Here is a 27408-nt window from a genome sequence, read left to right as displayed (position 1 = left end):
TAATTGCTCTTATAGACATTCAAAATATCAGCGTGATTACATGACCTGACAGTCTATTTCGCTTGGTCACATGTCAGATAGGTTGAAATGTTTTTAAATGTCAAACTATTTCTTTCTCGGGTAATGTGAGTTTATCATTGTAGATAAAAGTAAGGTATAATAAATTAAAATGTCAATACATATGGTCTTTGAAACACGAATAGAGACCTACCACTCACAAGAATATTGCCAACGTTTCCAAAGTTACATGATCTTATACTGTATTAAATCCATAAATCTTTTCATGAATAGTACTTACATTTCTGATTGTCGTTTACATCTCAGTAAAATAATAATAGAAATTCAGTTTAAACAATAATCAACCTTTATGATCAGATCAATTTCAGTCTCTCTTAGATCTTTGCGCTTGCTTTGTCAATTCAATTTGTATCATTATTCGCGCGGTGGTAGAATCACACTAGTTAACCGGATATGTTCGGCACGTGATGGTTTGTTTGACACAGGATCGATACATTGGTTTAAAGACTTTAGCAGGGTAAGCATTCTCCGCATTTTGGTCTATAAAAAAGAAAAAGCCGGTAAAATCACCTTTTGCCTTATCATATAATAAATGAAGTTTACAAAGTCTATTTGAGGACAACCCAAGAAGTCGGGGCGGGGATGGGGGTGGGGAAGGGTGACTTTAGTTAGATATGTACATACCTATTATCTCTTAATGAAATATAAATATTATATTTTGTTCATAGTGTGATTACAATTGACAGTACTGACTTAAAGCCCTGCTCCCGTCCTACCTTTTAACCTTGAACTGTCACTGAAAAAGCATGAAAATCCTGACTATGAACAGTGGCGCCTGACAAACTAGAGTCTATTTTATATAAAATTCTATATGAAATACCTGTGGTTATGCGTGCTAAAGTGTGGCACGTGGCCGTTAACTGTTTCCTATTGTAATCATGGGTTGCACACACACAAAAGAATTTGAATAGCAACGGAGCAGGGCTTTAAATAGAAAATTAACGAAATTAACGAAAATACACACTGTAATATGATGTCATGCACCCGACATGAAATTCAGACGTTTATGTGGAAAACATATTTATATATAAGTTTCCAGTTCCATTGTTACTTAAAGATAAATGAAAACGATAATGTAATAATTTTGCTAATACCAAGTATTACACAATCCATTTTTCAGAGTATATGTTAAAGCATTTTGTATGCCCTTGATATCTTAAAACCTAATAAGAAATGAAAAAATGAATATTGTTCCGGTATTAATGCTAAATGAACGACAGATTAGGATCGGCAAATATATGAATCGCGCTAGCTATTCATGTTTAATTTGCGAATCCTATTCTGTCGTTCTTAAAAAAGTTCCATTTTTTATATTTACATTATATTTCCATGTGTAAACAAGAGTATATTATAAATTGCAGACATTTTATTGCATTTTACTTTTAATCAGTTTCCCGGCCATTCTGTCGACGAACGAACAGCTGCGACGTCATCTTAGGAACATTCGCGAAATAGTGGCCCGTTACCTCTATGCAGCGTTGACGTAATTAACTTTTGCTTCTTTCCCTTTACTGTTCATACGAAATGATCGTCATAATTTTCAATGGAAAAGAATAGGACGAATGTAAATATTCTGAAATATATTCTTAAATGAGGCTAGTTAGAAATATTGAATGTAGTCTAGAATGAACGAGAATATTTCGATCTTACACTGAAACTAACGCAATAACTAACTTTTAGTTTGTGGACACTCTGTAAAAACAATCCACATATAACTCAATACTAAAAATATGCTTACGTATACTGGATCTTCGAGATTATCAGGTTCTTGATCATCATTTCTCTTTCTTCTCTGCAAAATAGAAAAAAATGTCGTTTTACTAATACTATACAAATTTTAGATAATTCAACAGAAACTGTCTTAGTATTAATTTCATTCAACAATACAGTGATAGAGACTAACATGAAGGTGGGCGATGCATTTGCGATAAAATAACAGTGTTTCTGGTATTGGTTTTTAAACTTTTGACTTTAAACATAAGTTACATTGTTTCTTTTTCTTTCTTCCCATGTTTTGTGTCCATGTGTGGTATGTATTTGTCATCGTTGTCGTCTGCCGTCTGCTGTCATCGTCAATATCTTGTTTACACTCTGAAGGACACATTTTATGCCCATTCTTTACAAAACTTGGTCTGAATGGTTGCCTCAGACCAAATTTCAGAAACAGTTGGTACTGGATTATCAGAGATCACCCGTTAGATCACTAAGTCATGTTATAGATAAGATATTATTTATATTCCAAATACTACATTTTATCTTTCATTTTCGTAAAATCAAACCCTTTGCCTTAGGCAAATTTAGAATAAATTTAGATTAAGTTCGGATACATTTGGAATTGGATCGTCTAGGTTCAAATGTATTGTAAGTAGGTAATTATAGAAAATATTTTATATTTTTTTATTATTATATTAAAATTATAGCAAAACCTTGTATTCAAACTTAATGCCATATTTTCTTCTTGATTTAAATGTTTCCTAAACAGAATGTTTGTGTTAATAAAACTATCTGCGTCAGCTTTCAATAGTGGTTCCTTTGAGTCAGAATTAAGATGTTTCAACTAAGGCCAAGCTTGAATTTATTTGGATAATTTCTCTAGAGGTCTCATTTGCTACACGATATGTGTGAATCTGATAATGTGTTATTTTGTGCCTATGATCAAGAAATCGGTTACTAGGTCGATGACATGATATCTGTTAACGTGTCAATTACCATATCTTCTACATTGTCAAAATATTATTGTATGAATTCAAGGTCAAGCTTGAGAGTGGGTCATCAAAAACTGAAACTTGTGTCACTGAGTCAAATGAAAGAAAAATAATTTGGCTTATTTGATCTTAAATCTTCGTAAAGATATTTTCGATACTTTTATCTGGGTCAAGTTTTATACCGTTTTCCTTGGGTAAAAGATCAAGATCGTTATTTGATCGAATAAGTTTGACCGCTTTTGGTGTAAATCTAGTTGGAAATGGGGCTTATTTACTCTTGATAATTTTTCCAAAATTTGACAAAATGGCATAGTTTTTTTATTACAGATAATCCAGTTATTAACGACGTAGATTTTATTCTGAAAACACATATTTTGAGGGGATTAAGAAATATACCATGTAGAAAATGTAGCATCTAGCACATTTCATGTCACAAAGAGTCTTCTGAAGTATTAAATCAAGTGAATGTATTATATAAATCATACTACAAACACAACGATTGTCATTTAAATACTTAACATGTAATAAGACAGAAGCCAACTTAAGCCTTGAAATGCCTTTATTTTTTCCTTATAAACGCATTACATTTACCATATTTGGTAAATCATTGAATAAATCTGAGATCATCCGATTTTTTTATCATAATATGAGTTTTAATTTTTCATAAAGTTCTTTTTAAGTAAACATGTTGTCAGGTGATACTTATTATCCTTTACCAGGGTTTTATATAATTTAACGCAAAGCAGCCAAAAGAAAGAAATTAAATATGTGATTAAAATTAAGCTCATTTGTTAGATAAACTTCAAGAAGCTCTTTTACATTATCGCTGATCTTAATTTCGACCTACCGCGTGTACATGTACGCTTCCAAAAGAAGCAGTTTAACAATTTCAACATTGTTACATGTATTGTTATAATAATTATAATTCATTAAAGATTCAGCATGTTTTGTGTAATTCGGAAATCTTTGAAAATAAGTATTATTGCACTTCATACATCATATTAAATACGTAACTGAAATTTTGTCATTCATAAGTTTCAACAAATATTGCAACAACCGTTTTTTACACAGTAAAGACAAGGAGTATTATCCTAATTTATCAAGAATAGCCATATTAAGAGTGAATAATTTTACATTTTAAAACGTTTTACAAAACTGCATGTGAACATTATTTATAATTCTTGTGTTACAAATATCCCGAACGGTATTATCAAATCTGTTCAATCATTCTATCAAATAATAAATGCAGTCAGAGAAATGGAATGAAACCTTTTTACTGCCTGACAAAGATTTCATTGTGCCTTACGTGACATCGTTACTTTTAAATTTATAAACGAAATACCCTGAAACCCCGGAAATAAGCCGCGGCTTATTTTAAATTTTCGTAAGGATTTGGTGGCTTATTATCGAGACCGGCTTATTTTTGAGTCCGGCGAACTTTTGAGTACATATATTCTGTAACGATTTAAAAACCGGCGTATTTTCGAGTACCGAAATACTGAAGATACGGATGTCATATTTTTGCTTTTTTAGTATATACTTCTGAGATATCTGTAGACTGGCATCAGTCGTTAGAGTCATGAATGTTAAGCACTTGGCCATAAAATCAATCCTCTTTGATAGCACTTTCGGAAAAAATTTACAATATCTCTAATCTCTGACTCTAACGTAGACATTGTAAGTCTAAGATATCTGTTTTGTTACAATTTCTTATTGAAAATACTCCGATGCTAGCAGATAATTACCTATTAAAAAGTTTTGCCTGGCCTAACAAACAAATACATCTATGATTTAATCGCCCAAGTATGAATAACACACAATACGTGATAAACACTGCATTGTGTTATAAAATAGAGAAAAGTGGAAACTTAACAGGTCGCTCAACACGACAGAAACGAAAATGTTGCAGGCTCGGTTTGATTGAGCCTGTTCATGGACGGTAGTGGAAATGCATGCTACCGTCCACGCCCTCTAGCCCCGGGTTGAGCAGAACTCAACATTTACACATGCTAAAAGTACAAAAAGCAATTTAGAGACATCCGCAGATGTATTCAAACGGCGGTGGACAGGGAACCTTCAATGGTACACGTGTTGAGGCGTGTAATTCCTTGAAGAGCTGCGTTTGGTCCCCAGATAAAGTAAAGGGTTTGCCCCAAACGAGAAAACAATGGGCAGAACATAAAAGTCGTGCCGAACGATCTGAGAAGATCGAAATATAACAGCCCTGATTGAATGTACGGGGAGACTTTTTACGGCCGCCACACGGCACAAACAACGCTGCTGTGATAATAAATAAATTTTATGGTTAATAAAATAATTTATGTCACAGGAATGTGCGGGTCCGCTGGCGTATATCCAGGGATTTCTTTAGTATACTTCCAATCAGATGTCTCGCCCAAGTCACGTGACTAGTATCAACCAATCTTTCCTAACCCCTTTTTCATACATCATGGGAAGCTGCTGAATGCAACACCATTTTTTCAGCGCTTTACCTCCTCCTCCCTTCCTCTTCCTCATTCTGAGCTTAGCCAGCGGGCCCCCTTTCCTTTTTGTTTTCAGTATCCTATTATTTCTACGTTACTTGTTTTTTCTCTCTGTTTATTTTTAATCTAGTCAACAGTTACATGTACTCATTATTGTGTTGCAATTTTTTTGCAGTTGTGGTTTCTGTAGCGCCCACTTTTGGGTTTCAGTAACTTAGTATTTTGATGCAATATGTTTTGCTAAATCTAGTTAATATTCTTACCATTTTATCTTGGCTATGTTTTATGGCATTTTGTATAATTAAAATGCCCGTTTTCATTCAGTATGCGTTTTGTTTTACTTTCACCCATACAAGTGGAATTTGGTTTGTGCTCTTTCCAGACCTGGTCATAAAATAGAGAAACTTCACTGGTCGCTCAACACGACAGAAACGAAAATGTTGCAGGCTCATAAAGACCGGTCATGTTAATTAATAGAACAGACGTGACAACAAGTGTTTGAGACAGGAATTTTATTGCTTTTAAAGTTGTTTTAATTTGTCCAAGGTTTGAAAATTAGCAAACTTGCATTGTTTAAGTGTTTTTATTCCATAGTATAGTTTATTTCTATTACATTTAAAAATAAATCTGCTATGCACACGTTGGTAACTTTTGCTATCTTATATGGTGTCGTAACAAAGTCATTGATACTATTACTGATAAAAAAATTGGACGGCTTATTTTTGAGCCCTTTTCGCCTGTAATGAAATGGTGGCTTATTTTCGAGACCGGCTTATTTTCAAAACCGGCTTATTTACGGGATTTCAGGGTATCAAACTTGTCAACAGTTTCTAAAAGTTATCTAATTTAACAGAATACAAATATTAACTACCTAAGTGTGCCTACAAGCCACTTTGATTTGTAGTATTTAGAACCGTGTCATCTACAAAAACAAAACTGACAAAGATCAATTAAATTAAAACGTTCACGAATAAAATAAAAGAGTATAGGCGAGAATGGTCCCCTTTGTGTCTAACTAAGAGATACAGCAATGAATGCAACTAGAAATGAAACGCATTAAATGCAAGTTGATTCTTGTCCATGTATAGATTTTAAAGTATTAATCATTTTGTTTCTTAAATTAGTTTCAAATAATTTTGCTGCATTATAGGAGAAATATAAAGGTCGGCGCTTTGTTTGGCTTTAGAAAATCATTTGCAACTTACGATGAATGCATGTTTGTTTACATAACTATGATCTGGCTTTTATTTTCTTTTGTCCTTTAAAAACCAGGCTCTTAGACCGATAAGTTTAACAAAACCATTTAATTAATTCTTTTCAAACGTTCCAGAACATTTGGAATGATATTTGCATTTTATTGATTTTACCTGTAAAGGCAAATGAACAGAAATCGATGTCACTTTCATTATTCAAAATATTACGGTAATATTTTCAAATGAGTTGAATATACGTTTTTGGCAATATTATTGATTTGGTAGTCTTGGTTATGGATGTTTAAAACATGCAGATCCTTTCCAAGAACAACAGAATGGTAAAATTGTATCGATATCGTAAGGTCATCACTTATGAAAACAATACAGTTAGTATTCGCACCATGGTTTTAAACCAAGAATAGCAACATTATGTACTTGTTCTGCAGAAGCCCATGGGGTATATCAGTAACCTCGGCCTTTGGTCTTGGTTGGGCTTCTGCAGATGTTAATATACAAGAAGCATGTATTACTCCTATGATATAAACAAAGCAGCAGTTCTCTATTTACAGTGCTGGTTCATAACTCGTAAGACCTTATTATTAATTCACATCATTAGAATCGCCTTTTATGCAAATGAACGATAGCTCATTCTTCCACTTTTTCTGGAAAATAACCCCTAATTTAAGGCTCATTTCGATATTGCAAATATCATTAGCTAAAGTATCAATACTTTCAACATGGACAAATTTATAATAAAACCAGTACCCATGGTTTTCCAAAATTTTGAAAATATAACATATTAAAAAACAGTTATGCACTGATTTAATTGATCTAAATCGAAATAAGAAATATTAAAGTCAAGTTTGTAAAAGAACCTTTCTGCTTCCGGGTATACAATTTGAGTAATGCCTTTGGCTATCTTTGAGAATTATTGTTCGAATTGGTATGCAGAAATATCATCCCTATTCCTGCTTTTGCGTTTAAAATATTTCCACGATAGTTAAGGTTTTGGTTTTTTAAATTGTCAGTTCCAGGCAATACTTTATTTTATACAAATTTGCGGTTTACTTCTAATAAACCCATCTAATGAACAAAATGAGGGATCTTCTTTCCGGATTATATTTACTTCTTAACAGCGGGTGTTAAGTGCTGTGTGGCGGCCGTAAAAAGTCGCCCCGACTTCATCTCAGTGTTGTTATATTTTCTGGTCCTTCGGGATCATTGATTTCAACTCATTTAGATTTGGAAATTGAATACTGCTTAAGCCGGTGCTATGGGGCGTCGGCAGTGTTGTATTTTCCATTACTGCTCATGAACAGGCTTAATCAAACCGAGTCTGCAATTTTCACTTTTTGCATTGTTCTCGGTGCTTCCGAGGGATCTTTCCGGATTATTTCTACTATATAACTAGATTTTACATCTTTTGAAACGTAAAATACATCCAGATACCTTCTGCTAACCTTTATACAACATAGTATGATTTATTAGAGATTTGACCGTAAACATGTTGAATTAGGACAGTTATACTTCTCTGGTTTCGATAAAATGGATTCGCGGCGCTCTTCACAATATTTGCAAATTCTGGCAAAATTCTGTTCACTTAATCTCAGCTTTTAATATCAAAACGAATCTAAGTCAGTTTCTGATTATTTCGAATACCCGCACGAAACATTTTTTTTTATATCATTTTACTTCCATTCATACTTGATATTGTCTAAAAATTAACATAAACATTATATCTCCGTGCAAACAAAATAGACGCACGAGTCATTAAAGAAATCTATACACAAATTGAAAGCAGAGAAAGTCATTTTCAGCCACGGACGCTCCTTTTTTGCTAGCATGTATATATACATACCTTAATTAACATCATGAGTAATTCAACCGTTGCAAATATGCACACCGTTCGACAGAAAGAGATAAAGTTATTTAGTTCAAAAATTGACACACCTTATCAGGTGAGGCCTGATTAAGACAGTTGTCATCATCAATATGAGACAGTTGTCATCATCAATATGACTAATACACGAGCCATATGTTATGAAGGCATTTTTCTTTCCCAACTAACTATTCCATTCACATACTACGGTAATTAAAGTGATCCCAGGTCTTCAAAGTCATGTATATCATTTTACATAATATCAAACATGTCTCCATGAGCATTGGTATGTGCAAGGAGTCTACAATACTATAATATCACGCTAAAACTCTTCACATTACGATTGTAGAAATTTCTATAATAATCAGGTGCAGTAAAATTTGGATGCTTTCAAATCCCTGTGTTTATTAGTCCATGACTCGAGTATATGATAATATGCAAGCCAATTGATGTTACAGAACATGAGCAAGGGTTCGCCTCTTCTACCAATAGTTCTCCTGACTCACTGTCGTCTCACTGTCCTCTTCCCATCTAAAGTGCCAAACGATAACAACGCCCTTTACCAAGGTTCTTGTTAATTTTTCAGCAGCTGCTTTTGCTTATGAAGATAACTTCTTCAAGAAATTATTCGTGTAAGTTTATACCATGGAAATTTTTAGCACTGTTTCTGTTCCATTTCCTTAAACAGCAAATGTTTAGCCTCAATATTTCTGCCGTCCGTTTGGTTTTCCAAACGCTCAAGTTGTATTTTATCAACCAAATCCTTTTATAATTTTCAGCTCTGCTTCCATAGATTCCCGCTGTTTGTCCTCCATATCAGGTGGTGTCTCTGCCCGGTCCCCGAATACTTTATCGAATATGAGGTTATAAGGCATGTATTCCGACTGTTCGTGTGCTTGATCGTATGTAAGGGGGAGATCTCTCCTTATATATTTAAATATGTGCTTATCCGTGTTAATTTTCAAACTCTCCCCGCTTCCGTTGTCACAAATATATCAAAATCTATAAGAAGATCCTTTCAATAAAATTCAACGAAACAGAATAATAGCAAATCGATTTGACTTGATCGTTCATGAGAGGTAAACAAAAACAACACCCTTAACACACCCTGACATACAGTATTGATCGTTTCTGATTAAGCTTATCAACATTACTCTCTAGCGATTCCGGTTGCTTCAGTCGCGTGTCGACAGCTGACAATTTTCTGTCAATATTTCACAAATAAGAAATGTCATTATAAGTCATTTGTTGTTCTCTGTTTTATGTCCCATAGCTTTTACTGGTGTACTTGCTAAACTTGTTGGGGTGTACATTGTTAGTAGCTTGATTAGATATTGTTCTTTCAGCAAAAGGAAAAAGGGATCATCAAAATGAGAACCAAATTCAAATAATCACCGCACCCAAACACTACAACGTTAGTTTGTAGAAATCTACAGGTATAGATGGAATCGGCCCAAATGCCATTAAGCTTTTTGTTTATTATATTACTTCAATTATCGCATTAATTATCTATAACAATATTAAATCTGATATTTTTAAGATAAATTGAAAGAAGCCTAAGGGGCGACCTATTTTTGTGAGGGGAGGGGCGGGGGTGCTGGAAGTTTACTTGGAGACAAGAATTATAACAGTCAGATTTGTTTTCAGAGCATGAAAGTCAGATATTTTTTCAGTGTAAACCAAACATTTTTTTTTCAATTTTATAGGCCTAGTGTTGGAAGGTGAAACCCTCCACCCACCACTAAGGACTTTTGTAGATCCCATTATTTTTGAAGCCCCTTGTCTGTAGATCATATTTCTGAATTCTGCCATCTGGCAAGCGGGTTCGCTATGAATTACAACATTATTATTTACGTTACCGTAAAGATTATTCAAAAAGCTATAAAACTTGAATGTGGTGATTTATATGGTAGAAACAATCAAAATCATTAGCAAGTGGTTTCAGTGATATGCAGAATATGCCGTTGTCATTGTTCCCGCTTAGTTTTATTCTCTCAATCGATCGTTTCATTTTGTAATTTACGTAACCATTTGATATTCTATAAAGATAATCATATTAATTATTTCATTACGTTTAATTGTCAGAAAATATCAGATTTGTCTAAAATATAGTATTTTATATACATATTTTTTAAGAATTTTCCATTCAACAGTTTTAAGAACAAGCATGTTACCTTTATTATATACGTTACTTTAATTTACGATAAATTATTTACATTTCTCAGTCACATTGTGAAAATTGATGCTTTTGATTTACATACTAGTATATGATCTCTGAACTGTGCTCTTTGTCCTTTCCTTCGCATTTGACCACAATAATTATTCCACTTTAAACCTTTCTGATTAGAACTGCTGATGTCTGTTGAAATGCTCTTTGAAGTCAAGAGAGTTATTATATCAAACACCTTTTCTATGCATAGAATTTCAGCCTGTTTCTGCAATTCTAGGGATGTGTCTTCTGAAATATTCTCCTTGCGGGGTTCTGTCTCTTCAAACTTGCGTAGAAGCAACTGCTCAAAACGTCAATTACAATTACAATCGTGTGTACATTGAGGGCACGGTTGTAGTGTTTAGCTGATAATACTTTATCATTAAGTGAACCACTAGCACAATTCTTGATTCTATTCAAAGTTCTGAAAGACCATTGCCCCTCGTAATTTTTTTCCAGTCCTAAATATAGAGCAGATTATGTGAAACACACCCATTCTGACAATTACTTTACCAAGTTCAATTATAGACTGCAATAAATATGATTTCTTAGCTACAGTCAAGACATATGTCACCATAAGATATATCCAACTTCAATACTTGCATCTATCGACATTTGTAATATATGCTGGACTATAGCATTATAATTGATTGAATAATTCAAAGATGCCATATATATGAAGCATGTTTCAGCACTCGCTCCTTGCAAATCATTTCACACATTGATTGATTGACTGATTGATTGATTTGTTTTTCATTTTCATTTTATTTCATTTTTCACTTAATGAAGTCAATTTTCATTTTACATGAAAATTATTTGTCTGTTTATCTTGATTGTAAATTCAGTTTGAAGAAATTTCTATATAAGTGATTGGTAACATACACCTGATAACGTAAAGCACATACCTATACATGGCACTTTCACCTAAATATATAAATCTATATATTCTGTCTTTATATATTGACATTGTGTAGCTAATAAACTATTTATGGCTAACTGTAGTGCAAGTCAGTATTTTCTAAAAAATATAAATGGTAACGTATAATTTAGGCTGTAACCTAAAAAGAACCCGACAGAATTTCTGGAATGATAGCTCATATCATATTCTTTAAGAAAATAATACCGTAGAAATATCCCTAGCGGAGGAAGGGGGTGGTTATTGTCAGCTCAAGGTCTATTATTTTCTTATTCAAAACCTTATAAGCACGTTCAAATAATACGTTATGCAGTAAGTAATTTGCTTTAGTAAATACACATAAAATAGCTAAATGCGAGTCTCTTTGAAACATTTTTAAATAAGAAGCAGTTTGCTTCAAATTATGGTTCCTAATTTTGAATTTTGAGCACAAACATATACTTCTATAAGCAAAATGGTTAAAAAATCAACTATATGATTGACACTTTTAAAAAAGCTAAATGAGCCATAGCCAGGCAACAATGGATGGTGAATGATAAATAAAAGCAGAGGAGGGGAATGCCCCTGGAAAAAGTATGAATTGTACATGTAGCTCTGGTGCAATTATTAATACAATAAATTATTAAATTAAGCCTATAAAATTATGTGCAGGCCCAGGCATTTGGACTTAATTGGTAATTATGGTTTTAGCCTCCATGTATACACCTGTGGCTTATCTAATGTAAAATCGGATAAAAATATCTGATTAAGTTCACCTGTATTCAATTCAATTCAATTCAAATTTAAAGGGAGAAGAAGCAAAATATCTTGTATAATTTCGAGAATGTGGGTCTTCTGAATTTCAGCTTCATGTAAAACCACTAATACCAGGTCTGCAAGCATAGCGACCAGATAATTGCTTTTAAAATGCTTTGAGGTATGTGTTGTAGGCTTTTCAAAATATATGCTTGTCGTGTTTTAGGTTGCTGCATCATTGAATCAGATAGTGTAATGAAAGTTGGCGGGCCAGGATAGTGGAGATTGTGGGAGGGGAATCAAAATGTTTGTATTTCAACGCTAACTCCTGGATTCTGCTGAGATTTTGATATATTTCTATTATCAAGTGTTTGGTTTCTTTACCAGAAGAAAAGTTTCTACTTTCACTGACGTTTTTAGGAAAGAGTAAAGACGTAAAAGTATTGTTATTCATTTTTTATCTATTTGAGAAACTGTGTGTTTATCAAACTGGTCAACTTAAATTAAAAAAAAATGTGCAGCCATTCTCTATAAAGGGGGTACGGGGGTCCTCCCCCGGAAAATTGTGAAATTTGTAGAAATCAAATCCTGAATTCTAAGAGGATTTCAACACTGAAAATTTGGCGGTTGGTTACTCTAGGTTTAAGTTGCGCTATGTTCAATTATCTTTGAAAAAATAAAATATTTTTGAGTAGCAATTTTTTAAGGTTCTAGACCCTTGTAGGAAGTGGTACAATTGATAATTATTTCAAAAGTTAAATACAGATTTCTAATGAGCTTTAAGGATGTACTCTACTGTATCTTATCTATAAGAAGGAATAATATATACACTCAAAAGGTGATGCTGCCCTCTTCCGCCTCCCTGCATAAAGTAAAGGTTACTGTTCATACATTGAAATAATGCAGTCAAAACTACAGCTTACCGCTTTAATACTGCCAATTAATCTTGCACTCTTCAGCAGTGTTCAATATTTTAACATTTCAAAAGAAAAGAACATGGCTTTCAGAGTAATGGAAATATCAATTTTGTTCGAAAATTGACCAGGAGCTAGATTTTTGTCAGAGATTTAGGGGTCAGAATCGTTTTTATTATGTTGAAGCCAGACTATTCTTTCAAACAAATTCAAAGTCAGATTTTTTTTTCAAATAAACCCTAGTCCTCGCCAATTGAATAGCAAATGTTCTTCCCCAAAAGTATGAAGTAATACAAATTTTCACATCAGGTAATAAAACTGGTACAAATATTTATCCTTCTTTATTAAGAATTGTGAACGCCATATTGCCAGACAAATACAGACATACTTTAAAAAAGGCCAAATGGTTAAGGTGACTGACTTTGAATTTCTTACCACTCACCGATGTAAGTTCGAGCCTCAATCGGGGCGTTGAATTATTCATGTGAGGAAGCTATCCAGATGGCTTAAGGAAGGTCTGTGGTTCTACCAAGGTGCCCGCTCGTACTGAAATGATACACGGAGGGGCGCCTAAGGTTTTCCTTTACCATCAAAACTGGAAAGTCGCCATATAAGATATAATTGTGTCGGTTCAACGTTAACCACAACAAAACAAACAAATACTTTGAAGAAGAACAACAAAACAGCCATCATACGTAACAAACAATTGGGTTCAGGAAAACTCATTCTTGTTATTGTTCCTTCTCATTAGAAGGAACACTTATAGTGAACATGTCACACTTGACTGAGCAGGTAATGGATACAAGGGTATCATCAAAGGCATCCGAATTCCAGTAGGCGCCGCCATTTTGTACTCATGCATATTCATTAAAAATAGCCTCTTTGCCATTGTGTTTTTACGCATCTTTAGGTCAATCTTTAATGAAATACAACTACGTAATAAACAGACCTACAAAAACGATAATTTAGTTTAAACTATCTAACGCCTAAATCTTACATGTCATACTGTAGAATCGAGATTACCTAAATGAATATTCATCATCTAAAAATAGACTCCCGCCCAAAAATATCGTCTACTATTATTCTTCTCGGTTGCATTCTTTGCTGCTTCCAGAGGTTCTTTTTACGATTTTATTTCATACCAACTTTATTATTTTAACATTTTAAGTATAACCATCAAAACATACTGCACTAATAAAGTTATTCGAGATTTTTTACTTGTCTGTGAATGCTATTGCATGATACGTACCGTCGCCGGATTACGACATTTCAGTTACTTCCCTTGTTTTTATCTAGAACTGTATAATGCATTTCTTCACTTTGCTGAGCTATAAATATTTCGAACTTTGTAATTTCGTACCTTTTGATTAATTGTTTTGTAATTTTCAAGTTGTGAACTTTTTGTACTCACTTTTTTCAAATCCATCAGTTTGTTGGTGCCGACTTCTATAAAATGTTTCCGGCGTCGTTTCGGCGAGGGTGAACGCATAAGAGATATATCTTTAGACAAAGTGTTGAACTAAATCATTCACAGTATCTTATAAAAATTCACGGGGCATAAAACTAACGTTTCCGATGATTTAATCAATGCCGGCAACAATCTAACTTTTGCTAGATAACTCGCGCGCTGTAAATGACAACTAAAGATTTGTGCAAGGATTATATATCTTTATGTAAAATCCGATAAATTTCAAATGTCTTGATATTTTCTTTTCATTCCTTATAGTATACTTCTCGATTCAAAATACATATAGGTTATTTTGCGGGAAGAAATAATGTAACAACTAAACTGGAACTCTGTTGTTGTGTGGCATTGAAACCATGTTTACGGACGGTTAATTTCCCGCACTTTGAATACAGGTGTAAAAACAATGGCTTTTTCTGTACGTAAATATACGCACACAGTTTTAATCTTAAATAATAAAACTTACAAAAACGCTAATGGTCTTTCATTTTATTTCAATATGGTGCTCAGAAACCCCTTGGTCATAATCCCCTTGGCTAAAAATGACATAGTGGTCAAAATAACAAGGTGGTCTAAATTCCCACAATGAATACTCAAAATCCCCATGGGAGAACTGAGGGGAACAGACAAAATCCCCTTGGCAAAAATAATGGGGTCGTCAAAATTCCTTCAGTATGTGATAATAATTCCCTTTGCTCAAATTTCTAATTTATCCCTGATCTTTGCGGTTGTATTGAGTACGGGAGTGTTAGGGGACAGTTATTAAGCTGAGTAGGGGAAAAGTACCTTTTCGCAATGAAGAAAAACTTCTTCAAAATGATTTAATGGCCCAGGTAAGAAGTGAAACTAAAAGTAAAGTGTTTGCTGTTCAAACATAATACTAAAATGATAAGAACTTATTTAGGAAAATATTTCAAGTTTCATAATATTTAAAGGAAGAAAAAAGCAAACTGTTATTTTTTCAAGATATACACCAATTCATATTTGTTTTATAACAAAGTACAATTTTTAATACGATAAATATTTTTGATAGCACTGAAGTGAAAATTTGAATAAAAGTTTGTGCGAAATCCCGCTTTATTCAACTTATTATTAAAACTTAATATTCATGAAAACACGATAATTTGATTTTATCCTGACATCATGTATTCTAATAATACTAATTGCACATATGTGATAGAAATATTTTCCCATTTAGTTTTTGTAAGTACATGTATTTGGTATTAATATAATGGTAAGATCACTTTCACTGGTATGTCACCATTTTCATGTTTATGATATTTAATTTAGTAGAAAATGTTTATAAAATTTTATTATTATCATTATTATTATTATTATTAATTATAATAATACTTTTGTTATTTTACATGCACTGAACGAAAAATAATTTCTTGTAACTGCACTGCAAACATCTTCATGGTCTAGCTAGTGGGGACCCCTGTTGTGCAAATTGGCACCCCGCCACCTCCACCTCCTCCCACCCCCCTAATAGCTGCCGTTACATAATCGTTGATAAGCAGCAGATAAGACGGGTTGTTCACTAGATTCTGGGGTGGGGGTAAGGTAGTAGTATATAGTATAGTAGTTGATCTATGCCTTTAAGAATCATTCTCGTTTTAATACCGAGTTTTAATAACATTTCGTAAAGTAATTGTACTATTCATTTTTGTATGTTCAATTCAAAATTATTTTACGAAAAATCAATTGCTAGATTGTAAGGAATTTAAATTAAAGCTGACATGAAATGATAAAATATTTTATGCACCGCGGGTATACCCTTTTTATTATGCCAGCAATAAATCTTGCCATTTACCCCTAGACAACGAGCGTTAAAACAGCACAAACGTGATACAACACTGATAACTATGGAATGATATTTAGGTAAATATTACACAATGCCTGCTGACTGTTACAATTTACTCACTGACACTCCCATTATGCTTACTGGTATAGTAATCATGCATGCTGGCACCTTTAACACGCTTGTTGACAATGGTACCACGCTTATTGACAATGATACCATGCTTGCTGACAATGATACCATGCGTGCTGGAAGTTACAACTTCTTTGCTGCTTAGACCCTGATGTCTATATCATAATTTCATTTGGCAAAATGACAGTGCCGTGTACCGTATTTGAATATTTCAACATGCTGGGACTGTATATAAGCAACATTGCACAGTTACAATGCTCACAGAAGAAAATACACGATGTGACCAGACAATATGAAAGATGCAATCAGCCACTAAGCAAGTTGAAAGTAAGCATAATGCAAAGTGCAACATTGCACGTCACATTTTGATACCAGGGGGCGCAAGTTCGTAGTTTTCACGAAAGGTAACGGGAATATCCGGCCTATAACGGATTTTAATTAGCTCTTGGCTAAGTGTCAAAACAGTCATCACTGACTCAAGTTCATATTCTACATGTTCAAAATGACAGTTTGACACATTATTAGCAATCTGCAAAATTCTGTCCTTAACAGCCAGTTTAATTTGTGAAATCTCAGGAATTGGTCTTCCATTTATATAACACGTCACTTGTAAATAAACGCAACATTAAAAATAAATAAAGTTAAGACAAATGGCGATTTGCAAAAAGGAGAAGTAACTATTGTAAGATCTCTATACATATTCGGATATCCTCGATAATCTTTCCGGCAAATAATTATTCAAAGTACGGACAAGGCAGTCTGAAAGACAGCTAAATCCCCCGCCACTGCTATGGATAGTGAAATGGTTAACCTTTGACCTTTAGCTGTGACCTTGACCTTGAACTGACATGGCTGACTCATAAATTCTGCACAACGTCTTGATGAGGTGATTATTAGTAGTATAAGAACTACCGATTTTAAGCCCTATTTGACCTAATTTAACCTTTAGTCTTTGGTCCGAATCAACTAATGCCGGACAATTTAAAATCCACAGGTTTTAACTTTACTTTCGTTTTCCCGTATTTTCGGAAAACCCGGTTATAAATAACTGACATATTTACTTTACTTTCGTTTTCTTGTATTTTCGGAAAACCTGGTTATAAATAACTGACATATTTCCTTTACTTTCGTTTTATCGTATTTTCGGAAAATCTGGTTATAAATAACTGACGTATTATCTGAAAATGTTGTATGGGATTTACGTGATATTTTCTGAAAAATGGTCGTATTTTGCAACACAAACCTAATCGATTAACACCAGAACATTCTTTGCTGACTTATAATACATACAACGATAGAACAGAAACAAGGAAAACGATTACAATGTAAGTACTTTTCAAAACACATTTACGCCACTATGTTCAAGCTTTAGCAGATCTTTGACGGATCTCATTCACTAACTTTAGAAATATTATTTTGTGTTTCTTAGAGATAAATTCATTTTTACCTGCTTATACTTATGTAATTCTTTAGATTGTGTTTCTTTTTAGGGATAAAATACAACAGCAGACCTGTTAAAAGATTTGACGGAATTAACAACTCATTTAAAAGATAATTACAAAGAAGATTTTGTATGCCAAGAATGGGCTACAACATTCAGTTCAAAGTATTACAAGAAATTGGTTGATACATGTAAGCCAACAAAGCGACAAACAAGGAGTAAGTTAAAAGAAAAGCTTAAAGAAGAAATTACGAAATAATTCGGACAAGAGGAGGTTTTAGAAAATTTTAATGTGGATATTTCAAGCGAGGACAAATGTACTGAAAGCATTAGAAATTTAGACAAGCAGATATACAGAAACAAACGGAATATTGTTTATTGTACACACCAGATTGGATTTATTATTAAAAATTTAAAATCAGTTTGCCCAAAGGATTGTGATCTGGGACTTTATTTTCATCGCAGAGGTGTACATTACACAGATTCCTACTGTCGAAACCTGGCTTTAGTTTATGAATTAATTGAGAAACATAAGAATTTATTGAAGTGTACTTTAAACACTGGAACTTTAATCAAAAATAGGAAATTAATCGAAGAAATATGTACAGAGTTGAATTGGTAACAAAATCAGCTTTTAACAGTAGAAATCTATGTAAGGATTCCATGTATAATGTTCACATTTATTTATAGTAACGTTTACACTGTAAACGCACGTCACTTCCGTATACCATGTTCAATTTTATTTTTAACATTAGTGGAATTTCTATATATCTATACATTTATTTATAGTAACGTTTACACTGTAAACGCACGTCACTTCCGTATACGCTTTTGGGAGTAGTATGGAATATAACGTTTATGGTACATTTTTGTTAGTAGTAAAGAATACTACGTTCTTGGTACATTTTAATACATTTTAACTCATTTTATTAAAATAATTTATAATAGTTTGTTCATTTACTCTTTGGTTGTTTACTCTCAGTGTTTTATACAATAAATCATAAATGTTTATACCATCTTGTAACATTTTAATGAAAAATAAACAATAGTATCCACAGAGTGTACTTGTTTTGTCTTGATATTGTATGTTGTTATACTTGACCCCAGGTATATATTTAATTACTTCTTTTGGTGGAGGAAGTCCAAATGAATCAAAGTACATATTATTTAAGTAACAAACCCAATGTGTTCCAGACCCAACAGAGTCATCTAAATTGATTATTCCACACTCGTCCTTTACTTTTAATTTTTGTAAATTATTTCTACTAAACACACCCCTAAAGTTTTTAATTTTTAATTGTTTAATACATTGTTCAATTACAAAGTTAGAAATTGGTTTGTTTATAAATTTTATTTTTTTTTACTATAGGAATTCGTCTGTAAGGTCTCCGTTGCGAATCAATCTGTATACCCTGGCCATGTCCCTTACCAGTTAACAAAGATGTAATCAAAGGTATCCCTAGACTAGCAGCCAAGATACCTAAAAACCCGCCATTTTGTTTCTGTTTTTGTGTTAATTTAATCACCCCAGATCCTACCAGTTGCTTTCTTTGATTGGGTGTAAGATATGGTGATATAACATTTTTCTTATCATTAGCTACTGAAATCATACCATTTCCAAGTATTTTACTAACACCAGTACTGGCCAGTCCGGAAAGGGCTCCAATGCCTAGAGGGGCTAATATTTTTGGAACTATTTTCGCTGCATTGGAAGAATTGTTTTTCCTAACAAACCAGCCAAAGCTCCTAAAAATCCACCATTTTTACCTTGACTGGACATTTGTTTTTTTGAAATTTTAATTTCTAATCCCTTCTTATTTGCAACAGCTTTTTTAATTTGATTAATTTGTGTTTTTGTTAATAGTAAAGGGAAGTTTCCATGTAATTGTTCATGTTTTAATCTAAAAGTATGTGGAATTTTATTATTATAAGCTTGTGCTAAATGTTTCTTTTGTCCATCTGTTAGGTTAACTTTATATTCAATATAATTTGATGTCATTATATATAATTTATATTTAATTTATTTCTAAACAATAACAAGTTCATTTCCAATAGTATTTATTTCGACTGTTTCTTCATACAATACAATTGCGTAAACACGAATATTAGCTGCCGGTGGAATATTCAATTTAGCCGTTAATGTAATATGCTTAGGATCTTCTGTAGTTACTTCCTTTTTATATTCCAAGTTAAAATGAATAAATCCAAACAAACTTTGAAAATTAAATCTATTTAAGAGACTTCAAGTAGTCTTATTATTTTGTTTATAATAATAATTAATTACATCATCATATATTCTTGACATACTTGTGTATTCTGTTTCTGGATAAAAAACACCATTACCAACTTCAAGACGACAAGAGCTCAAAGTGCAATTTTCATTTGCTGCATTAACTTTAAATGTATCTAATAAATGTGGGTTATGTTCTTGTGAATTACTTTTATCAGGTCGTTGTAAATAAACAAATACATGTTGTGGTTTTGTTACACCAGCTGTTATTCTAAAAGTTATGTTCGTTTGTTGTGTATCAGTTGATTGTGTCACCATTTCCCGTAGGTATGACCATCTTGCTTTTGTAAATCTTTCAGAAATTGAATTAAGTCCAAATTCATTAAAAACCAAACATGGAACCCATAGAATTAATTTTGTTAAAATTACTCTACCAGCATCAGCAGCATTAGCTCTAAAAATTAATTCATCATCATCTGTCAGCTGCAGTGTTATTTGAATTTGACTTGGAGGTATAATATTAGTTTCTAAACCCTGAAAAAATGAATAATTATTTAATGGAATTTTAGCATTTACCTCTTTACCACCTTGGAGTAATTCCTTTCTAAATTTGAAACCTGAATTATTATCAGCGGCAGCAGTATCAGTAGTATCTAAATAAATATATTCGTTTGTTCCAGTTGATTTTGCATAATCTTCAGATAGTTCAACCAAACTCTTTACATTTATTACTTTGTACAAATTATTACAATCATATACAATTTTCCCATTTTGTTTAACCACTAACTGATCAATTAATGAAGCTGCATTATTAATTAGAGCAATTTGGTCTCCACCACCATAATTATTACCATTAGCAAGCTTATTTACTTTAAACTGACTTCAAAATAAGCATTAAACCAATCAAAATATGAGCTTCTATCATTAATTGTAAAGTGATATCCGTTTTTTTGTTGCTTAACATTATTTCCCAAGACAGATATTAAGGCTGTATCTAATTGAATAGGAGTTAATTCATATCTTTCACAATTTTTTTTTTGTTCTAAACATGTATATATTATATATTATTTTATTTTTTATTAAAGTTAAAACTTTAGTTTTTATAAATTAATCTGTTAATACGTTTACGTTGAGTTGAAGTTCCAGATCCTGACAATAATCTATTTAATCTTATATTAATATCCTCCTTATTATCATTATTATTTTTATTATTATTTTTACTGTTATTCTTTTCTTGTAATTCCTTAGCAATTAAATTACCAACTGCGGGAGCAGGTTTCTTTTTAAATTTTTCAACAATTTTATTAGCAGCCAACTTTCCAACTTCTGTTCCAACCTTTTTTGTTCCACTTTCTAGTGCGGCTTTTCCTGCTGTTTCTAATGCTTTTTTTCCAGCTGTGCTAATTGAAGATGGGCTGAACTTGAAAGCAATTTCGTTAAAGTGTCAAAGATACCTGTTCCGTGTATGATTTCTTCTTCAGTCTGAGCATCAACATAAATAAATATTCCTTTATTTTTGTCATAAACCTTTTTGTACATTATATAAAACTAAAATTTATAATTTCATAATTAATTAATTTCTTTTAAAATTAATGTAAAACTTGTTTCAACTTCATTAAAATTAATTATTCTACCAAATACATCCGTAATATATATTCTAATTGAATTTATAATATATTTATTAATTTCAGAATATCCAACTCTTTGTGGTTCTTTTGTAAATGGATAAGCTCTTGTTAAATCTGCAGTACTTAAAGCATAAATAATATCACCGAAATTACCATCAACAAGTGAATTATCAATAAGATCACAATGAATGTAAATTGTATCCACAGAGTTAGTTATATTTGGTGTTGTAGTTCCCCATTCAGTTTTGTTTACAAATTTTTTCTCAAATCCAAGCAATGTATGAAAATTTGATATTTTCAAATCCAACATAAAATTATCTTTAATTGAAATCAAAATCTTAAAACTACTTAAATCAAATTCCAAACTTATTGGAGCAATGTCTGATTTATCAAATTCATAATCACCATTACTTATTAATGTTTCCCTAATATAATTATTAATATCTGTGTAACTGTAAGAACCATTTGTAAATATGATATCTTTCCAATCCTTACCATTATTATAACGAATTCTTTTATTATCATATTCATCACTAATATTATGCCAAGAGTAGGTCATAGTGTTAATACTATCCAAACCAACAACATAAGTTTTATTTTTATCTAAAATTAATGAACGACTAAATCTGATTGTAAAATCACTCGGAGTATTTTTGTTATTATCTTTAACTGTTTCAGAACTTAATACTATTTTTTGTTCCATTTATATATAATAAAAATTTAAATTCAAGAAAAATAATTTTTATATAACATTTCATGTTCTTTTGGTAATAGTGAATTCATTTTTAATAGTTTATCAATTATGCCAATACCTTCATTTTTTAGTTCTTCATTATTATTTCCAGCATTAAATGAACCACAAATTAACTCCAAGTCATTAACCAATTCTTCCGGATTACACGGACAAACGTCATTACCTTGTCCTCTAATTACTTTTTTAAACTTCATAGATCTTTTATTGATAGGTAATCCTGATTTTTCTGTTAACTCTTTAAATATTTTTCTAGAATGAATTGAATGTTTTTTATTATTGTTATATCTTTTATTAATCAAATCAATCAAATCATTATCTACTTCAGTATTAATTACTTCTTTTCCAGTTCTTTGATCCTTAGCAATTAATTTGTTTTGACCATAAAGTTTATTTAAGTTAATAATTAAATTACCATATTGTCCATTTGGTGAAACTTTATATGGGTTATGATATCTTATTCCTTTTCCCATATACTTTTTTCCTTGATTAAGAATATCTTTAATCGTTTCTCTATATTTTCTTAAATTATCCGACTTGGCTATAATTATTTCCTTTTGCTTCAGATCAAAATTTGTTTTGTTTTTCTTTCTAGTTATTGAACCAGAATCATTACCCAATTTTTGTATATCCTTTGATGCCTTTTCTATGATATTTTCTACTTCTTCTCTAGTCGTTTTTTCATCTGGATCTTTAGATTTGCTGTGAAAAAATTCAAACACTTCTTGTGGTGTGTTAAATTTTTTTATCTAAAAGTACTAAATCAATTTCTTTATTAAAATCAACTGTAAATTCTTTTGGTCTTGCTCCCAATTCTTCTGATTTTTCAGTTGTATCATCAGTTGTTTCAGTTATTCCCATCTTTTCTCTTCCATAATCTTCTAATTCTTTTAATTTATCTCCTGGTATCCATCTAACAGGTTCATCTCCCCAATCTACTGGTATATATTCTTGTTGTCTTTTAAATTTTTCAACTTTTCCAGGAGACCCTGTAATTGGTTGCGGTTCTTGGAATATTTGTGGTAAACCCTGGTATGTTTGTATATCTTTTATTTCATCACCTAGTAACGCTAATTGTTGTTTTATTCCAGGTAATGCTTTTAACTGACTTGATAATTTTTCTTTTTGACTTTCTATTCCTTCAGTAATTGGTTTATAAATTTCAGTGTACATATCCCGATTTGTAGCTTTCTTAATTTTTTCTCTCATTATTTCTTCTCTAAGAGCTCTCATCTTTTGCCCGACTAAGTTTTTTCTTATTCTTATTTCATTAAGTTTTGATTGCATTTATATAATAATGTAAGATAATGTAAAATAATGTAATATAATGTAAGATAATGTATTATTATATATAAATGGAAATTCCAAATTATGATACAAAAAATGATAAATCTAATAACTTTAAACAACATCATCCTTATATGCCAGATTCATGTTTTAGAATGTTAATATGTGGATCTTCTGGATCTGGAAAAACAAATACATTAATGCATATACTTCGAAAACCTCTTATATATTATGATAAATTATACTTATATGCTAAAAAGTTAGAACAATCTAAATATCAAGATTTAATTAACCACTTAAGCCAAATTGCAAAAAAAATTAAAGTAGATCCAAATGAAATACTTGAATATTCGGCTGATCCCAGCCAAATAATTGATGTTAATGATCTTGAATCAGAAGATCAAAAAGTAGTAATATTTGATGATTTTGTATGTGAAGATAAAAAGGTTCAAAATGAAATAACAAAGTACTTTATTCAAGGACGTCACAAAAACTGTTATGTTATTTATTTAAGTCAGTCTTACTATAAAACACCAAAAGATATCCGAATTAACTGTTCACATTATATTTTATTTGAAAGTCCAGGTAAACGAGAAAATGATATGATTTGTAATGAACAAAATATTAACCCTAAATCTTTTGCTAATGCAACAAATCAAAAATATGATTTCTTATATATTGACAAACCAAGGAAGTTTTTTAGAAAAAACTTTACTGGTAATATATAATTGGAGTTTTTAATAATATAGAACAAATAAGTGAACCTGACAGTATTAGTAAAGTTAAATTTGATATTGATTTAAGTGATTATGTTACTAAAAAACAATTCAAAAAACTTAAAAAGGAAACGGAATCGTATCTTCACAAAAATAAGGAACTTGATAACACAATGAACAGAGCATTGGATATGGGAGGTAATGAAATAATCAACCTAGGAGATCCAGATAAACCCCCCAACGATGCAGTTTCAAGACGGTTTATGTATAAAAAAGTTCAAAGTGTAATAGATGACTATAATCTTGAAGACATCAAATCTATAAAACAGACATTAGAAGAAGAAGTAAAGAATATTGAAGAATTAACAAAAGATTTTAAAAAGAATTCATTATTAATTGTTCAATTACAAGGTAAACTCGGAGAAGAAATGAAAGCTATAGTTGATTCTATTAAAGAACTTGAAGAGAAATCTGATTTGACAGATGAAAACATAAAAGAAGTATTTAGAGTCAATTTAAACATTTTACACAAGCAACATATGGAATTAAAAGATAGTATGATTAAACATGAAGAACTAAAAGACAAGATTATTGAAGCTGAGAAAAAGTTACAAAATATGTATCAGTTAGAAATCAAAACAGAAGTAAATAAACTAAATACTGAAATGGTAAAAGGGAATGAACAAATGTTCAATACATTTTCAAATAAACTTGCAGAATATAAATCTGAACTGGAAAAGGCAGCTTCACAAAGAGGTGATGATCATGACACAGCATTAGATAACCTTAAAAAAGAGCTCAATTCTAAAATAGATGACTTTAAAAAACAAATTCGAATTTGGATTAGTACTGTTGACAACCGTCATAATTTAAAGTATGCAGACTTAAGTAATATTACAAAAAAATTACAAGAAGATATTAATGAATTTAGTGCTAAAGTTGAAGAACATAAAAATGAACTGGACTTTGTAGTTGAAAAATCAGTTAAACAAGGAGAGTTAATTACTGCTAATACTGAAGCAATTAACACAACTAATGATCAGCTAGAAAATTTGAAGAAACAACTTGTAGATATGATTAATAATGTTGATGCACGTCACAATATAAAGTACGCAGACTTAAGTAAACTTACAGGTTTATTAGAAGAAGATATTAATAAATTTAATAATAAAATTAAAAAAATAATAACTGATCTTGACTCTGTAGTTGAAATATCAGCTAAACAAGGAGAATCAATTACTGCTAATACTCAAGAAATTTCTACTAATACCCAAGAAATTACAAAAGTAAAAAATGCTTTTCTAAAACAAGAAACACAATTAGCTAGAACAAAGGGTGTTGTTGACAATTTATCTGCTTCTGAAGTTGCTACAACAAAACGATTTGATGATTTAGCTGAAATAATTCTTAAACTTAAAAGGAAAGATAGAAAAGATAGAGAAGAATTGGAAAAAGAACTAGAGAAAGTAAGACGTGAAGTGTTTCTTTTTGAATACTATAATAACAGTTTTTATGATTACGTAAAAATGAAAAAGTATTTTGGCCGTCGGGGTGCTTGGATATATTCAACATATGAAGATATGACCGGTCTGAACTATTTAAATACATTTCAATTAACACCTGGAATTATCGTAGATTATAGAGATTATATAAACACAAACCAAGAATATAAATTAGTTGTACATGATGTGCTATTAAAAATGTGTTTATGGTCGAAAAAACCGGAACTTATATATAGATATTAAGATGTCATTAACGGGGGCCAGGCCCATAGGTGAACCGGATAAACCGATTAAAAGCCCAATATCACATTTTATATTTAGGTGGTGGAGTATTGATTATAATTCAATTATTGGTATATTTAATATATTTGATAATGTAAATATAACAGCTGAGGACTTTGACACTGATCAGTTAGTATCTATTTATAAGAAAAAGATTAAAGTTTATCTAACACAAGGGACAATGTTTGACATTCATCCTTATGACGATTCAAAATCTACAGAAGTAACATTTTCGCTTTTGGCGGATAGTTACATCAGATTCTACATATCGGATGAACATGCATTCCATGATAGAAACAAACTTTTGAGTTAATTTTTAGTTTTTATAAATTACTGTGTTTTTATTTAACTGGAATAATTAATATAATGGGAATATTTAATAATATAAATGAAAAAGTAAGTAAAATAGAAAAACAAATAGAAAAACAAATAGAAAGACAATTAATAAGAAAACTTCCATTGTTTCTAACATGTTATACTCAAGATACTGATAGTGGATTATTTCAACGGAAAACTGTAAACGCTAGTCCTGGTTTAGTTCAAAATGGTAATAATGTAAGAATTAATTTTAATTGCATTTTAATTATTCTTGTTGATGCAATTAAATTAGATAAAGGAGAAGCTAAATTACAACTAAAAAATAAAGAAAATGTAATTCTTCAAAGTTACGGTGTAAAAAATAACAGAAAAAATGAATCTATTTCTATTAATTATGCTAATAAATTTAAAATAAATGATGTTATTTATATTAATTCTTTAAACGTTAAAAATATTCAGTTAACAATTTATGGTTCTATAATTTAAGAGTTAATTTAAGAGGTAATTTAAGAATTAATTTAAGAATTAATTTAAGAGTTAATTTAAGAATAAGCTAATGTATCAATACCATTATCAAGAATATATCTTTTATCGTCATAACATGATAAAGATGTTTTATTTATAACATAACTGGAAAGATTATGCTTATCAGAACGAATAACTTTAAAGGTGTGATTACTTTGGGTTGAATTAAACAAAGTATCTTTGTAATTTTTATGAACTATTGTTTTCTTAACAACAAG

General features: G+C 31.3%; 1 protein-coding gene across 1 annotated transcript in view; it reads right to left on the bottom strand.

The window, feature by feature from the left end:
- The window catches only part of LOC123558805 (uncharacterized), a 127226-nt gene that overhangs the window by 90630 nt on the left and 9188 nt on the right, over window positions 1-27408 (bottom strand). The window contains exon 2 of the mRNA XM_053544457.1: window positions 1817-1870. Within this exon, the coding sequence (XP_053400432.1) occupies window positions 1817-1870 (54 nt within the window). The remainder of the gene's footprint in view (window positions 1-1816; window positions 1871-27408) is intronic.

The sequence above is a fragment of the Mercenaria mercenaria genome, chromosome 5, assembly GCF_021730395.1.
Source record: "Mercenaria mercenaria strain notata chromosome 5, MADL_Memer_1, whole genome shotgun sequence".
Lineage (NCBI taxonomy): Eukaryota > Metazoa > Mollusca > Bivalvia > Venerida > Veneridae > Mercenaria > Mercenaria mercenaria.
This window is presented reverse-complemented; position numbering and strand designations above follow the sequence as displayed.